This window comes from Haliaeetus leucocephalus, unplaced genomic scaffold (genome assembly GCF_000737465.1).
Source record: "Haliaeetus leucocephalus isolate CR32 unplaced genomic scaffold, Haliaeetus_leucocephalus-4.0 Scaffold451, whole genome shotgun sequence".
Lineage (NCBI taxonomy): Eukaryota > Metazoa > Chordata > Aves > Accipitriformes > Accipitridae > Haliaeetus > Haliaeetus leucocephalus.
This window is the reverse complement of record NW_010972887.1, coordinates 775,088-792,764: the sequence shown is the minus strand read 5'-3', so window position 1 is coordinate 792,764 and position 17,677 is coordinate 775,088. Positions and strand designations below refer to the sequence as shown.

The window sequence follows — 17,677 nt, the reverse complement described above, 5'->3', positions numbered from 1 at the left end:
AAGACAGTGACTGAATTCAGAGCTTGCAAAAGGCTTTGTTAAAATAAATGATGAATTGTTATATAGAGTGATATATATCACTGTTTGCTTTCCATCTCAATATACCTACCCAAATAAACATCCTTCACTTTCTCTTTTTGAATTACATGATAAAATCTTACTAAATTTACTTCTAAACAATTTGCTATAGGACCTGTCTTTCCAGAGTTTAAAAAAATTAAACATGAGTATTTAACAACAAACATGATTTCTTCAACCATTTCCTCCATCACACATCAAACAGTCAACATCTATTAAAAAAAGGCCCTATGATGTAGCCAATAATGCCAGTGTCTGGAAAATTTACCTCTCTGTGAGTTAATTCTATTTTTAATCTCTTTTTAGATAATTAAATGTAATTATCATCTACTCAGTGATCACAGGTTACAATGGAATTAAAGCAGATTTTATTGCAGTTTAAGGAACAAAAATATCTTAAGAAGTTTGGTACTAAAATCATTCAATCTCATGTGATCCTATAGCTGGACAACAGCCCATCAAATAAAGCAATGATTCACAAGTACTGTTTTGTGCTGATAGAGCTACTTCCAATTTAAACCCAAATGGAAACAAAAGGACAGAACTGCTATCATGACTGTCATCATAGACACAACTGTTATAGCACATATTTATGGCCTAAAGTACCTTTTTTCTTCCTCCTTCAATATACATCAACTATGCCACTATAAAAGGCTACATAACAACATTAGAAAAATTATTCTACCTCAAGCACAAACAAAACCAAACCAAAAACTAAACAATAAAAAAAAATAATGAGATCCTCAGCTTTCCTCAAATTAGAAATTGGAACCAAGGTAACATTTACTTTGACTGGAATTATTTTTGCTGTTTGTTTGGTGAAAGATTAGGGCACAGTAAGTCTGTAATACAACATTTCTGTTTCTGGAATAAAGATTTTTAAGTTAATTGAAGTCTAGTATTTAGTGCTATCCTACTAGCAAGGATACTGGAAAAAAACTTAACTAAAAACCTGTGATCTCAAAAGATTTTTTTTTACTCCAATTGATATTTTTTAAAAATTGCCCCCCTCAAATAGATGACATTTTCTCTTCTCCCTTTTCTGAAATGAAATTCCAGCCCTTGTCACAACAGAGAAAAGCTTCATCACCACCACCAAATAATCAGCATCAAAAAGGAACACCCCCCTCTCTTCTGGTCTGTTTTACATTCATGCATTTTAAAACCTTTGAGGGCCAGGCTCAGAATGCTTTGAACGAAAGGTTACAAAAATGAAAGTTGAAATCAAAGCTTGAGCTTTCCACGCATACATTTAATTTCAGAAAATGCTATTCACATGGGACAAAAGATTCAATGCAAGAAGTTGCAAAGATTCTAAAAGAAAATAAAAAAGGAAGATGATTTTTTGCCTGGTCTGACTTTTTATACAACACAAACTATTATTTTCAACAAGCAATTCCTGCACCATAACATTGCTGAAATAGCTTTCAATCTTTTTCAAAGGCATGTAATCCCAAAGCAGAGATTTCAAACAACTGAAAATAGACAGTATTCCTTGGCAAGTTTCTCCTGAATTTGTCAGTTACCCCTTGCAATTTCTACTTAATTTCTAATCTCAATTTCTGTCATCTTTTTTTTCCAGCTATTAAATCTTGCTACATTTTTGACTGTCACATGAAAAAGCTTTTTATGATCAAGAATCTCCCACAAAACGTACTTCCACACCTACAGAAAAGCAATGTAAGTCATAAAAGTAATTATAGCTTTTATGATGGCATTCTATATTATACCTCTGCTATATAAAGTGTAGGCATCATACCATAAACATTAGTCTTGGCATCAGATAATTGAGTAGTTGAATAAAACTACTGTAAGATAATCTCAATTCATTAGACAGTCACCTTTCAGCAGCAGTAGTTCTTATTCCAATAACCATTACTGATATTTAATATTCCCTTTACTAACCTTTAGGCCTGATCGTGACCATAAATCTCACTGTATTGTCCCCTTGAGAAGAGAAGGGTAGATCCTTAGACCAGAGTTGTAATAATGAATTCAGACAACAGACTAATCTTTCACTCTTGCTGGCCCTATTTTAGGAAAGTGGGTTTCTCTTCCAATTCCAATGCATAATGATTTAAAGGTGACCTGCAAAAGAACCTTCAACTAATAGCCACCTTCTCCTTCTTCCAGTTCCTATGGACAGATAGGAAAGCTTGTGCACCTTCTCCCCTGAAAATTCACTCTGTGTTCTTCTAGACTGCACTCATGCCTTGATGCCTTAAGAGATCTCATGAACTAATTTTCTATTAATAAGATCAGGTGCCAGCTGTAGAAGATATAATCCTGACAGAGCTCATATATTTAAAGAAGAGGTGTTTGTCTAAAGATACCCCGAGTAGTGATGAACAAATGTCAAAACTTTATCTACCATGAAGATGCACCTAAAAACTAGAGATCGGTGATCCAGAGAAGACAGAATACACCTTTATCAACCATGCAGATAGATCCGAACTGGGGAAAGCAGCCAGCATGCTCAAAGGCAGGAGAGCTATTCAGAGATACTTGGACAGGCTAGCTGAATGGTGCAAAATACTACCAAACTTTTAAGACCGTACCTTGTTAACCTTGCTTTCCTTTATCTGTTTCATTCTTGGACCCTGAATATGGAACTGGTCCCTTAGCTGCAGAAGTAGACACATGCCTATCTGATTCCAGGACCATGACCTATGAATTTTAAAGTAACAGCCCTAATATACTGGGCAAGTGAAAACCAATTCACTGGCTTCAACCAGCAAAGAAATACCTGATCTGGCATATATGTACCTGCTTCATCTTTGCCATGTCATTCTCTTCAAGCTCAAAAAGTGATTTCAGAAAACATGCAGGTAGATACGTAAAGGAAACCCAAACAGGCACCATGGGACTTTGGACAAGCCATTTGAACGAACCTGACATTTAGTAGGTAACTGCACACTGAAAGTAGATTGCATTCCTTCCTTTCAGACAAGTTCTCCAAAAAAATTGCATTAATTAAATAAAATAAACTTAAACCCCCCAAATTATTAGAACATAAAAACTAAGCCTTGAAACCACCTGTTCCTCAGCAATCAAAGGGATCCCTTCATCACTGTTAATCAAATATCTTATGTATTTTTTTAAATGACACTAAAAATTCTAGGTACTGATGTCTCGTAACAGAATTGTGATTACTTTATTTCTGTCTCTGCAGTGACAAGGTTGGTATCAGCCACTTGGATACAGAATCTTTAGTGCTATTTAAAGACAATGCCGGTAGAAAATGGACACACTTGAAACACATGGAAAATTAGGACAGTTATTCTGAGAATTGAAAATAAGCAGAAGCTCAATGAATTTCAAGGGCTACTTGATACAACACACATTTGGACTTTGCTTTCTTACACAGATTTGCATTCTCTCTCAATTTAAAGGGTTATACAGGTGCACAAACAAAACAAAACAATAATATTCATTTACAAGGGGAGCTAACTTGTAAAATGGAAAACAGATGTCACTGGAAAGACAAGTATTGCTGGTTGGAGTAAAAGACTCATCGTAGGTCTGCTAATAATTAAAAAAACCCAACCCAACCATGGGGAACAACAGTTAGACACTGCAATTGAAATTTTCAAAGCAAGAGTAATTATTCAAATAGATTAACAAGGGATTTGCATTGGTCATCACCTGGAGACTTTCACAGCAATGTTTTTCTATAAACATACACTGTCATTCAACCACATATATTAGGCTCGGGTCCGTTATGCAAGCTATCATATAGTTCGTTATACTGGCACTTAACAACTTTATCCATGGACAAAGAGTTTAGGGTGTCTGGCTAGAGCTACCTGAAATAGCATTGATTTTCTCAGAAGAGTCATGTTTCACCATGTATTCAAGAGCCTTGGAAGTGTCCCATTCAAAGTATACCCAGATTTCTCATCCCTTTTCAAATGCTGGCCTGTGAATTTATCAATCAAGATGGTCAAAAAAAGGTAGCGAACTGTTGGAGTCAGAAACGGTGACTTGACAGTCCCAAGCAAACAGGGAAATGAGAGAGAAAGCCAAGGACAGAAACTCAAGTTGCTAGCTAGGCATCTGAATTCAGGTATAAGACAGTGATATAGCCTGTGTATTCTGCATGTCACTCCTGGTAGCATTCACCAACAAGCTTTCAAAAAATATAAACAAACAGTTTATCCAAGAGCTAGAAGATCTGCATCTGAAGAGGGAGAACACAAGTGATACCACCTTTCCCAACCAACATTTGCTACTTGGAAGAAAACATTTCCGAAGTAGGGTGTGTATTTTCATTGCTAATTACAAGAAGTAAAAAAGACAAGTTCTGAAATGCAGACATTTAAATTGAGGAGAATGTAATTTTGATTAATTTCAAGATAAATAGTCCAACTGCTGATAGCTTCAAACAAAAACTTAAGTCTGCTGAGGGTTTAATAGCCTGTAAGCTACTTTGTGACTTTTGTTTGATAGCGTGGAACTCCACAGTCTCTGTGCAGGCAGTTGATATGGTTTATCTACTCATACAGTGCACACCTAAAAGGTTTTCAATCTGATATGTTAGGATTTGAGAGCTGTTATAAGAATGAGATGATGTTATAAGAATGTAACTTAATCAGGACCTTCTCATAAGAAAACCCAAGGACTGGCTGCATTAAACAGAATTCACCACCACCATTTCATTACTAAAACCACGTGCTTCTAACATACTTACAAAGATATCAGTAACAGTTTTGATAGCCTTCTCTTTTCTTTGCAAAAATTCATCATCCTGCAAGACATTAATGGAAGTGATTAAAAACAGCGGGAATGGAGATTAAATCTCAACCACTGTAATAAGTTTAGCAAACAAAGTTGTCAAAATAGTTTCTAACTGGGCTGACCAATTATTTGATGAAATGTTAGTCATTTCCTGTAACATAGGAAAGTATTTGCTTTTCTCATCAGATAGGTAGGTAGGTCTTTAAAACTGTATCCAGATCAGTAGTCTTTCTGCTCTCTGCTTGTACAGTACCTGACACAAATGTAATCCCAGCCCACTATCGGGATCTCCAATCATTACTACACTATGAAGAAATGAAGTTGGGATGGGCTTAATGTGGAAAAGAGAAGTTTCCCCCTACTGTTATTTTAGTTTCTAAGCATTAACAATCAAAAAAACCCAAACCAAGATCCAAACCACCCCAAGCTAATAAAATCCGGCCGTCTTTCCCAACTCTAGGGACATCTACCTTTAATGCTGTTACTGAATTAGAGAAAAAACTTGGGTTCTAGGTTTTAAATATGGAATTGCCTTGGGATATGCAAGAACAGAACAGATGGCTCTGTACTACAGGCACAAATCCAAGCTCGTTCGAGCCCTCCTCCTACACGAAGGAAACATCATATCATTACTGCACAACAGGAAGAGGAAAGGATCACAACACTGTTCTAAGCATGTAACTTCAAAGTGGGCAGTGTTTGCCTGTTATCAGAAGGAGAAGGGATGTGATCAAGGTATCTCAAACAGTGCAAAATTACCACTACACTTCTTGATAAGACTGCATCTCTCACTCCTCTGGCAATCATATTTTACAGACACAAATGTATTTCCTTTTAACCCAAACCTGTCCCCCCTCTCTTTTTCCAAGTTCAGTTTTTGAATGAAGTTTTTTAGGAATCTAGTTTTCAAGAACAAATTTTGGAGTTTGGATACAGGGAGACAAGAGCTGACTTAGAGCACTCTAAAACAAACCCCAAGTTATAGAGCATTAACAGCATATAAATTCTCATTTAGCTAGATCAGCTTCTCCACAGTACGCCAGTTGTTTCAAACACATTTCAGCCACTGTAGCTCCAGTCACATGGTTAGCCGGCATACAATGCACAGAGCTCTACATCCACTCCAGAAGCAAGCTACCTGGCAATACAGGCTGACAGGGAAGTACCAAATGTTGCAGAAAAACTAAGGCAACTATTAAGCAAAAGTTAAACCAGTATCTATGAACTCTCTGTCATAATAATGTTTTAATTTTTTTCCCAGCTGTATTTGTACATGGATTCCTCTAGGACCAAATAACAAAATGATAGCAAATGCAACTCTGGTATATTGTGCTGATTTCAGAGTTGTGAAGCTGGTACCGCACCTGAGCATTTGACATATTGTAATAGAAAAAAGAACTGGCTTGATCTTACCTCTGGTAGTCTGTGAGTTTTTTGAAACTGCGATATAGAGTAAGAACGGATATAGTCTCCCATTTCTTCCCTTGTTTCTATTGCACGTTTCACCAGCCACTGGAAAAAAGGAAAAAAAAAGTTTGTATCAGTGGAAAGGGGAAGAATAACAGCAGCAAACACCTAACTACTGTATAATTATTTTTAATACATGATAAAAGCTAAAAACACATTTTAAGCACACAAACAAGAACATTTATTTGTAAACATGGTAACTTAGAGACCTACTCCTAACAAAATGATTCGGCATTAGCTGTTTTATAAACTTCATATTTCCTCCTCTTCTACATACTAAAAAGCTCAATAGAGCAATCAGATAATGCGTAAGCTAAGAAACCACATGGCTTTTCTTATAATCAAAATTTTATATATAAAAACCTAAATATTCTTCATCCTGTTGAACTATATTGAACCATATAAACCTCAATGAGCCATACTGTTCATACTACAGTGGGATTCAATAGTCCAAAGAAGATCAAACTGCCTTCCCTTATAAGGTCCTTGGAGCAGAGCCTGTTATCCCAAAAAAACACTTTTCTGAATGTTATTTGTAAATAGCGTATTGCAAAATTAGTTATTTTGTTGCACGATTTCCCCTTTATTTAGCTTGCACTGTAACTTCTCATATACTGAATTGCTTTTACATTCTAATTAATTTCTTATAGTAAGTATGGAAAGAAAATGCTATTGCAAATTTCAACTACTAGAAATTCTTAGTTGACAAATTCATTTATAAACAAAAACATATGAAATCTTCATAAGCAAAGTTCACTTAATTTTGCCAAATGGATTTCTGTTATCCAAATATTTGTACCTTCAATAAAATCATTCCAAAAAGGAAAACAAAGAGCATCTGTGGAACAGCAATGGATGTGGGCCACTTTAAACATTATTCTTTTAGCTTGCATCTTTAAGGGAGAAGAAGAAAAAGAAACCACGCCCCAAAAAAACCCTAAATTGCCCTCCCAAAAATCCAAGTTGCATAAATCCTACATCCTAGCAGAGGAAATCTACTACTGAAGGTAAAAATGTTTTAACAAAGTACATTTCACCACACTAAGTAGTTATATGATCTACATTATTCATTGTTATTACTTGCTAAACATAAATAACATTGTTATCAAAATACAGAACACATAATATAAAAAAATGCACAGCAGTAGTTCACAAAACAATGGTATGTTAATTTTCTGGCTTTTTGTTGTCATCTATACCATGGAATAGCCAGCACATCTCAACTCACCAGACCAAGAGCTCAGCTGCACCAGCCTGCACAACATACATCCTAGTCTACGTTCAAAAAAATCAAAACTCTTGTCCTGGTTTCAGCTGGGATGTAGTTAACTGTCTTCCTAGTAGCTGGTACAGTGCTGTGTTTTGAGTTCAGGATGTGAAGAATGTTGATAACACTGATGTTTTCAGTTGTTGCTCAGTAGTGTTTAGACTAGAGTCAAGGATTTTTCAGCTTCTCATGCCCAGCCAGGGCACCTGACCCAAACTGGCCAACAGTGTATTCCATACCATGTGATGTCCCGTCTCGTTTAGGAACTGGGAAGTGGGGGGCAGGGATTCGCTGCTCGGGAACTGGCTGGGTGTCGGTCGGCAGGTGGGGGGCAATTGCCCTGCGCATCATTTGTACATTCCAATCCTTTTATTATTGCTGTTGTCATTCTATTAGTGTTATCATTATCATTATTAGTTTCTTCTTTTCTGTTCTATTAAACCGTTCTTATCTCAACCCAGGAGTTTTACTTCTTTTCCCGATTTTCTCCCCCATCCCACTGGATGGGGGGGGAGTGAGTGAGCGGCTGCGTGGTGCTTAGTTGCTGGCTGGGGTTAAACCACGACAACTCTACTGTACCGGAAAAGCTATCAATGTTATCCTTCTACTGAGCAGGCCATACTGAATAAATAATAAATCCCTCAGTTCTAGGAAGCATTGGATTCACAGCACATATACAAAAATGTGATTATACTCTGCATGCATACAGGTTCATCCCCCTCTACTCCAAAGAAGCCCTTGGGAGCATACTTTAAAACAAACAGATGGTCCAGGTGGCTTTTATACAGCCTGTGGGCTATGGTATGGTCATTCTTCTCCAAAGCAAGCTTGAACAGTTCACAGCAACCATCTCTATCAGTGAGTGGGAGGAGATGGGCTGGAGCTCTGCTGGAATCCGAAGCAATTAGAAGTTGAACAGAAAACATTCTGGGCTCTCAATGCCAGGACCCAACACTGAACCCGTCTTGTATCATTAGTCCATTACACTGACAGAAGACGCCACTTGGAACACGACCTCATCCCATTAATCTTGGCTGTACCCCAGGTAGAAGCCATTACAACTAGTTTATATGCATTTCTATCAAAATTTCCTACTACAGATCCCTTACTGTGTTCAAAAACTACAGCTCCATCATGAAAAGACATATCGTCAAGCCCATGAAGTGTTCAAGAAGAACCAGATGCCCATATAAGAAAAAAACCACTTCTCCTGACATTTGTAAGACCACACAAAAAGCCATAAAAGATTGAAGTACATTTTAAATAATGTTGGAGAAGATAAATCTTGTGGGCTGTCAACAGCCTGTGCAGGAGGTCACATAAGAGATCAGATCAATCTTGGGTTCCAAGTTTGAACTAGCAACTGTTTTCTGTGCTGTAACTATGAACCCCTGGAAAGTGAGGGGAAGATGATGACAACAAGAGAGATAAAAAAGGCAGACTATTAATTACAAAGCACATCTCAACACAAGATTGTGTACATACTTTCCTGTGAGCATAAGCAGACTTTACTAGGAAGAACAGCACAATTTCTGCCTACTGGAATCTTTTTTTAGTTTTGTTTTGTTTTTTTTTTTAAAAAAGTTCTGCTACAGTCTATGGCAGTGAGCCAGCTCAATCTAATTTCTTCCTGTAGGGAAGGATTCATCTAAATTCCTCCCATCAAGTTCACCAGACTAGCCTGCACAGCTCAAGAGCTATTGGGAGACAAAGCCAGGTGGAGGAAAGAGCTTCTGTATTACTTGGGGACTGATTTGGGATTTACAGATAGCAAGTGAAATCTGGAATTTAACAAGGCATTGAGTAAAATGTCATTATCAAATACATGACTCCTACATGCCATGGTGTGGGCAGCCTGTTATGACTCTTGCATGGTCTTTTTCAAAACATAGTATACTGGTGACACCAATAAAAGTTTTCTTGAAAGCCTATCTTGGTTGGGACGAAATGAGGAACCAACAGTTGTATACAGAGAAGGCAGAACTTCACAGGGACCTGACAGAAAGCCACAATTTCTAAAAAAGATCCTCTATGTACAAAAAAACTAAGCTTATGAAGAAAGACTTCTTCACCAAGTATGGATTAGATATACCACCTACTGGCCAGCTGATAATACTGAGAATCACTACTCTCAGAGAATCTAGAAGCCGATTTCCTCCCTGCTTAGAATTAATGTTTCTCCTTTCCAGAGGTAATACCCCAAATCAGGATTTTGGATAAAGCAGGTCAGAGAAAAGAATACCTAGTGCTATAGTTTTTACAGCAAGAGTAATAGTTCATGTTCTCACTTCAGGAGAGGAATTATTTTTCCTGTGAGAGAAGTCTTGTATTTGATAAATGTAACCATTCATTATCATCATCATCATTATCATCAAGTGACCAGGGAAAGAAATTAACCTGCGTTGGGATTTTTTTTTTTTTTTTGGTAGGAAAATAAAAGTTTAGAAGTAAAAACTCACATTAACAAGACAGAAACTTTCCACCTTAGGCAGCATCAGCACAGCTTGAAAGCTGTATAACAGTAGCACATAGCACATAACTTTTTGTGGGGAGTGCAGTTAAGTGTGGTTTTCCTCAGGAGCCTCCTACCAGAAGATAACTAGAACAAGACAACAGGAAGCCTTCCCTACTTCTTACAAACTGGAATTTAAATTAAACTCTTACTTGCTAAATTCTTTCACAGGCAGGAGGTAAGGAGATATTTAAAGAAAAGGAAGCTTGCTTAACGGTCTTCATTTTCCCTATTTATCAAAGATACATTTCTGTGTGCAGATGAAAGTAAAATCAAAAAATGATAACAACATACCAAGGATTCTCAAGATACCACACGTAACTGGAACACATCACATGTTAGCTTAAAGCTTAATAAAATGGAGAACTATAAGCATGAACATGGTCAGTTAGTAGTGCTCAACAAATACACAGTAATAGGATCACACATCAGAGCAATTTATTTTTCCACGCATACAGTTTTTAAGTGATACGAATGAAGGATGAATTATGCTTGAAGAAACAACCCCAACTGGCTTTTGCCTTACTCATATCCTTTTGACTGAATGACTATCTGCATAACTTACTCCATAAGCTTAAACATAGACTGTAAGATATTTGTTCTATTTCCTAGTCTGGCAAAGTAGATTATCAGATTCTGAAACAAGCTTAAAGTTTAGTTTCTTTAAGCAGATGTTCCACAAAAGGCAGAATCTGACACCATTTCAAAGAATGTATAGAGTTTGGTTTGTGTTTTTCTTAAATGTGGATCAAACAATACTTAAGAATTCTATCATCCATAACATCACCCAGTTCTTTAAAAAACATTAAACTACTACTCTGTGATTATTCATTCGAAAGTTAAATAAAGAGCCAAACAATAATACGGATCTTTGTTAAAATTTTTATGCAAGTTTTATGGTCTTTTTCAGCAAAGTATTGATACATCATAAAATTATTACCTGTACAACAGGAAATATATGAATGAAATCCAGTCCCTGGATCTGATGTGGTTCCAAACGATGAGGACACTTCATTTTTGGTAACACTGACACAATTTTTTCAGTTAAGGCACTATTATAAAACAACAAAAACACACATGTATATATGCTACAATTTTCTTTTGTAAATCACAAATTTTTGCAAGCAGTTAGCAGTTAAAAGGTTCCCTCTAGTGGCTTCCATTGTATACAGCTGTGAAAAGCAACCAAACTTTCATTTACAAAATAGCTTTTACATTGTACTATATATATTATTAGCTTGTAAAGAGGTGATTAAACCCCTCTTACAGCCTCCTAGCTTGTGATTTCATTTATAGTATGACACACAAAATTTTAAGATCTGCATGTCTGGTCAGATGAAATGCCCATGTAAGATATATCCACAAATACCTTTGCATACATATATTATAATATATGCACACGAGAAGAAACACTAGCTTTAAGAACAGTTACAGTAAGTAAAAAACATGCACTCAGAGGAAGTCCAGAATCAAACGCGAGGACTTAAAAATTTCTTTAGCAGAACTCCCAAAATAGATCTTGACATTACTACTGAAACTGTCTGAGTTTAAATATGTATTACACCTAAAAGCTAAATACATGGTATACTTCACATGGTTTTGAAGTGAGTAAAACTGAATTTGCTGGCAACCATCTCATTCTACAGCTCAGGTAAGAGCTGGTAAAGTGAAAGGATTACCCTAACACAAGGGATTCATCTACAAGAACATCACCTTGCTTCTACCGAGTCCTGTATTTTAGGGCAAGGTATTTTTTTTGCTGCCAGTACAGCACATTTTTAAAGCACATGTCAGCACTGAGGATGAACACTGTACTGGGAAAACTAAAACTATTTTTCCACGAAGGAAAAATTTAACTGGTCCTGTACTGACCTCAGTGATATTCAGTACTGCCCAAACGGACAACTGATACTCTGGAAGAACAAAAGGGGAACAAAAGATATGAGACAGAGACCAAAGTGTGGGAACAGAGCCTGAAAACTTATATTTCTTAACAGAAGTGAAAACTTTGACATAATTCTTGTAAGACAATTTCCACTATGGCACTATACTAATATTCAACAAGAAAATAGCAGCACCTCTCAGCACAATCAAAGCAAATGCAACGGAAAAAAAAAAAAAAAAAAAGATTTATCCAATAGATGTAAGATACTCTCCTAATGTATGTTCCCCTTTTTATTTCAACCCAGCAATTAAATAACAGGACACCATCAAAATGTCTTCAGAATAATAGTAAGAAAACACGACTTAACTTTCCCTTATCTTGAGAGCATCACAGAAGCACTGAGCCACTACCAATATAAACATTACACGGACATCAAAACAGCCTATGCTTGTGTGACTCTGAACACTTTAGATTTACAAATAAATCATTGTTGCTGTTTTGGGAGAGGAGCCTGGGTTTTGTTTTGCCAGTTTTGCATCCAGTCAGCTGGAAAGATAACAGAACATTTTCAGAACTTAACTATTTCCTACCCTGCCGTTCTTAAGGATAACAAAGATGGCAATTATAAAAACTACCACCACCATCTTCATTCCTAGTCTCTGCTTAATTCTGTGCACTTAACAATGCTTTATATAGTTATCTGTGATGATTTGCGTGTCTTCAAATTTAATGGCAATAACCACAAATCTTTATTTTCACATGTGTTCCATTCTTGCCAATGCTAAATGACTTTCAAGAAAACAGCAAAGGAAGACATTCTTTTCAACAACGTTGGGCAAACAAGTCTCTTCATGCAACTGTAACTTGACAGGCTATTCTTACTTCCTGCAAATTTTAATTATGGCTCTTTTATCACAGAAATGCATAAAGCAATAATGTAGTTCCGAATGTATTCCCTTTCTCAGCATAAACAATTTTGACCACCTCTCTAATACAGGAATTAACTGGCTTATGAGTAAATTGCATGCATAAGAAATGAATCAAACTGAAATGGTCTCATTGGGTCACTATCAGGAAGGAACTCCTCCTCCTCAGTATGGGGCATGTAACTGTTTTGGCAACAGTGCCATGCTTTAAATTCTGTTGGCCGATTCCTACAATTCCAACCCAGAACCATAAAGGAGAACCAGAAGTTATTTACACAACAAAACTGCAGACAGAGAACCCAAGGAAGGTCTTCTAATGTTACACTCCACTTTCCAGCAGCATGGTCTCCCTCTGCCCTTTTGTTTTGGCCTCTACATCATCCCCTTGTGCCAGCACAAGCATCTGTACAGCTGCATAGAGAACTGGATCAAGAAACTGATTCATGTTAAAACTATTTTCCTCTTTTTGGTTTTTTTTGGTATGTTTTAATCTGGATCAGTTCCCAATCCAGTTCAATGTAGAGCCACATAAATGTTTTCACTGCTTAGTAAGGGTTTAAGAACATGGCAGGGGGAAATAGCACCACCTTTTTTGGAGTAAGCTTCTTTTTGGTTTTAGAGTTTGTGGAACTACAATGTGAGGAACCCAGAAACCAGTACAATATTTTGCAAATGAGTGGTCTTGAAAAGCAGGAAACTTGGACTAAAAATCTTTCTTATAGACAAGCAGATATCAGGTAACTTCCCCCCCGCCTGCTTCTTCTTTTCTAAGAAGAAAAAAAAATACCACATTTGCCATTTAATCAACTTACATTTTTTGACCAATAGTAGAGTTTTCCTGAAACAATAAATCAACATCGATATCAAAGCTGCAAGTAGTGATACACCACGTCATGCCGCCTACCACCTAGCAAAGGAGCAACAGCATGGTTAGTTCCATTTTAATTTGAAGAGGTAAAGCCAAATACATCTTAAAGGCTTTATTTATTTTAGAAACTACAGGTTAGTATTTTCTCCATCCTCAATATTCTTATACAGAGACTGAAATACATATAAATAGCATACATATATCAACTTCTACATATAATACACATATACAAGACGACAGAAAAAAACCCAGCAGTTAGTGACATTCTAAGTTTCTCTCTTATCTTTATATATTAGTTTTGAAACAGCTCTCAGATTAAAAACAAAAAATAAAAAAATAGATATAACACGACAGTATGTTAAATGTCACAATCTTTAAAAAGTGACCATATCAAAATTTTATCAAGGATCATAATTTCTGTATTCATACATTTACCTTTATATATACCTTGCTACTAGTATTCTTCAGCTGCTGACATATACAACACCAAGTGCTATATCAACATAGTAATGAAAATCCCCAGCTCTGCAGAAATCTCTATTTTGGGCCCTATTCCTACAGATACTTAGGCATATTTAAACTCCTGAGCCTTTTTATCAACTTTACATAAATTACATAAATATTTAAAGACAACCTTGCATAAACATATGCAAGGTAACCTAAATGTATGCAAAGACAAAGAACAGAAAAAGGGATTAAAATGTGGAATAATTTACCAACGTCACACAGCAAACTAGGGTGTTCTATACAAGGTTTTCTAACACATTACCCCTCTCATGTTCCCCTCAGAAACAGTTAACGAGTATCCCTTTTATACTAGCAGCTAGATCATCTTCAATACCAATGCTCATTTTTTTAAAGGTTGGGCATTGTCATGAAATAGTAACTTTGCAATTGTATTTAGGCAAGTAGAAACCTGATGCGTCCATTTCTACACATAAACGCAACAATATTACATCCTAAGGCGGTCTCCTTGAAACTCCTTTGTGTCTGTATGCCCAGCCTCCTGAGCAGCTAAGGTCAGTAACACCAAGTAGTTTGAAGAAACTAAAATTGCATTGCAAAGTAAGGCTGTGCTATGATCAAAGAAACAGCAGAAAACAGAAGAGTCCATTTCAAGGCTGCTGTAGTTCTGTGTTTTCAAACCTTGGTTCAGGGGTTTCTCAGAGTCAGCACTAAAACAATTCAGAAGTCTCTTTTCAACCTGAACTTTGCTCGCTGTCAGTATCACATACTTCCTGTCTAGGACAATGAAAGGTTAACATACATGACATTCTAAAGATATGTAAAAAACAACTCCAAAATAATCTCACTAGGCTAACTGTTCCATTCTTACAGAGCCTCTCAAGACAAATACTTCCTCATTAATGAATACGTCTTTTAAAATTACCATGCTATCTCAAAATGTCAAGTCTTTCTAGCTATTCTAAGTGCAGTTGAGAGAAGGGCAAAATTCCGCATATATGACTAACTTTGGCCATAACACCCACAAAAAGCACACAAGCAATCACCTGGCATCCAACTGTCTCCTTTAAAACAGGTCTTGCTGCACAAAATCGTTTTTCAAGACTGAGGAGGTCCTATCTGTCTGTAACTGGGTCATTTGCACAATTATTTATATAGGAAAGTGTCATGTGTTGCAAGTGTCTTTTTTTTTTTTTTAAGTCACCTAATCTGCTAAACTAACTAGCAAAAAATATGTAACCCTCATCTACTTAAAAAAGGTTTTTTGAAAACATTGCATTGGTCTCACCTTGTCAAAGGGTGATAACCCTTTGATTCTCGCTCGAAAATACCCAGCAGCCACCAACAGTTCCAAAATTTCAGTCAACTTGATGTTTTGTTCCTCATCTTCTCTTGTTTCTACCTGACAAATGAACAACGCAACACTAATTCAGCGTTTCTCTTCCGTTCTTCAAATGAAGATTTTCCAAACTTTATCTTAACATAGACCACATTATCAGGGAAAACCATGAGTTCCAGTACCAATGTAGTAGTTAATTTGAAAGACATTAAAGAAATAGGTAATGCATTTCTACATGGATTTAACATCACATTTTTTTCCACCCAGTTAAATACTTTAATCTGCTTTTGCTGTTCAAACTCCTGGTCCACTGCTTGCCTCCAGCTAAACAGATTGCTCCTATTGCCATAGTTAATTTCTTCTCATATTGCAATTAACTATTGCCATAGTTAATTTCTTCTCCATTTTGCACATTTCTTTCAATTTCAGGGTTCACAAAATCGTACACCTCAATTCAATGCTTCTATAATCTTTTTACAAAAACAGGAGAAGAAATTCACGTGGAATTCCACTTTTTGGGTAACGCAATTTTAAGGAAAGTACGGCAGTAACAAAAAATTAACTCTGACGGGCAGCCTGGATAGTTTCAGTGCTCCAAAGCCTTATCAGCACAGCAACCTCGTAGGAGTGCTCCTGTCCCCGCGTTACAGGGCGAAACCCCACAGCTCCAAGAATATACACGATTTACTAGAGGCACCTCGTACCTAGGCCGGACAGGCAGCCAACAGGGCTTTAGGTCTCCCCCTCAGGGGCCGCAGGGACCCACCTACACACCCTCCCCACCTCCCTTCCCCAAAACCTCTTCCACAGCCGCCTCCTCTCCTCTCCCTCCCACGGAAACCTGAACAGCCTCGCAAGCGGAGGGGACGGGGAAACGCCGCGGTGCACAGAAGGTGACCTACACGGGCGCTGCCTGCAGCCCCACAGGGCCTCCCCCGGCAGCGGGGCGCAGAGGGGCCCGGCTCCCCACGCCCCGAGGGACCCCACCCCACGGGGCCGTGGGCCGCAGGCGGGGGAGGGCCGGTAGGGCCGAGCCCGCTCAACAGCGGCGAGCCCCCGGGCTCCCGGCGCAGCCCCAGCGCGGCGGCGAGGGCCGGTCAGCGCCCCAGCCCGCGGGGAGGCGAGGAGGGGAAGGAGCAGGCAGGGAGCCGGGGGAACAGCGGGGCGGCCGCGCCTCGCCAACGCCGCTCTGCCCGGAGTTAGGGCGGGGGGAGAGAGACGCCGCTACGGTACCTCCTGGGGGGGCTGGTGCTCCTGTCCCCTGGGGACGACCATCGCCCTCCGTCTCCGGCAGCCTGCGCCCAGCCGCTCAGCCTGTCACGTCCGCTCCCCGCCGCCGCCGCAACGCCCGGGCAAAGGGATGTTCCCAGCCGGCGGCTGCCGGGTTCCCCCGCCCCCGCTCAATGGTTCGCCCGCACCCTCCTTGCGTACAAGCGCATCCGGGCCGTGCCATTCACGGCCAAAGGGGTGCGGGGGAAGGAGGGCGGGGGCTGCGCGGCTCCCCGGCGGCTCATGTGACTGCCTGCACGGAGCGCAACCGCCGGAGCGCCGTCCCGCCCCCGCCCGCCAGTCACTCGCTCACTCAGTCAGTCAGTCCGTGCCCGCGGGCGGTGCCCCTGGGGCCCCCCCCGGGTGCCCCCGTGCCCACGGCCGCGCCCCGCCGGCGTCCCCTCAGGGCCCCTCTCCTCCCTGCCCGCGCCCACTGGAGCCGAGCACTTCCCCTCTGTTTCACTGGCCTTCGCCCTTCTCGTTTTTTTTTTTTCCTTTTGCAAGGGGACCTGAGGCCTCTCGCCAGCGTGGAGGACAAGTTATTGAGCGCCCAACGACCCGAGAGATGCCTCACAGCTTCTGGTGCCCCTCAGGGCACCGACCCTCCTCATGAGCAGCTGGGTCTCGTTGGGTGACCGAACAGCTGAGGGGGATTTAACCGTATTTTTTCTGTCCCTCACGCAGGTCCCACGCTCAGGAGCCTTTGTGTTGGGAGGGCAGGAGTCTGTTTGCCAGCAGGGACTGGGTGTGCTGGAGCCTGGCCTCCCATCCCACGTTGGGCAGGCCCCGTGGTCCGATGGGTGTACGTTGGAAGGGCCGGGGGCTGGAAAGCTGCGCCCGGACAGGTCGGTCGCTAACGCCCCG

General features: G+C 39.4%; 1 protein-coding gene across 1 annotated transcript in view; it reads right to left on the bottom strand.

The window, feature by feature from the left end:
* CCDC93 (coiled-coil domain containing 93) overlaps positions 1-16,894 on the bottom strand; it is a 53,779-nt gene extending 36,885 nt beyond the window's left edge. Inside the window, exons 1-6 of the mRNA XM_010575125.1 lie at positions 16,778-16,894; positions 15,494-15,607; positions 13,685-13,779; positions 11,002-11,113; positions 6,229-6,327; positions 4,769-4,825 (exon numbers count right to left, since the gene is read on the bottom strand). Coding sequence (XP_010573427.1) covers positions 4,769-4,825; positions 6,229-6,327; positions 11,002-11,113; positions 13,685-13,779; positions 15,494-15,607; positions 16,778-16,819 — 519 coding nt within the window. The 5' untranslated portion in view covers positions 16,820-16,894. The remainder of the gene's footprint in view (positions 1-4,768; positions 4,826-6,228; positions 6,328-11,001; positions 11,114-13,684; positions 13,780-15,493; positions 15,608-16,777) is intronic.
* Between the last annotated feature and the right edge of the window lie 783 nt (positions 16,895-17,677).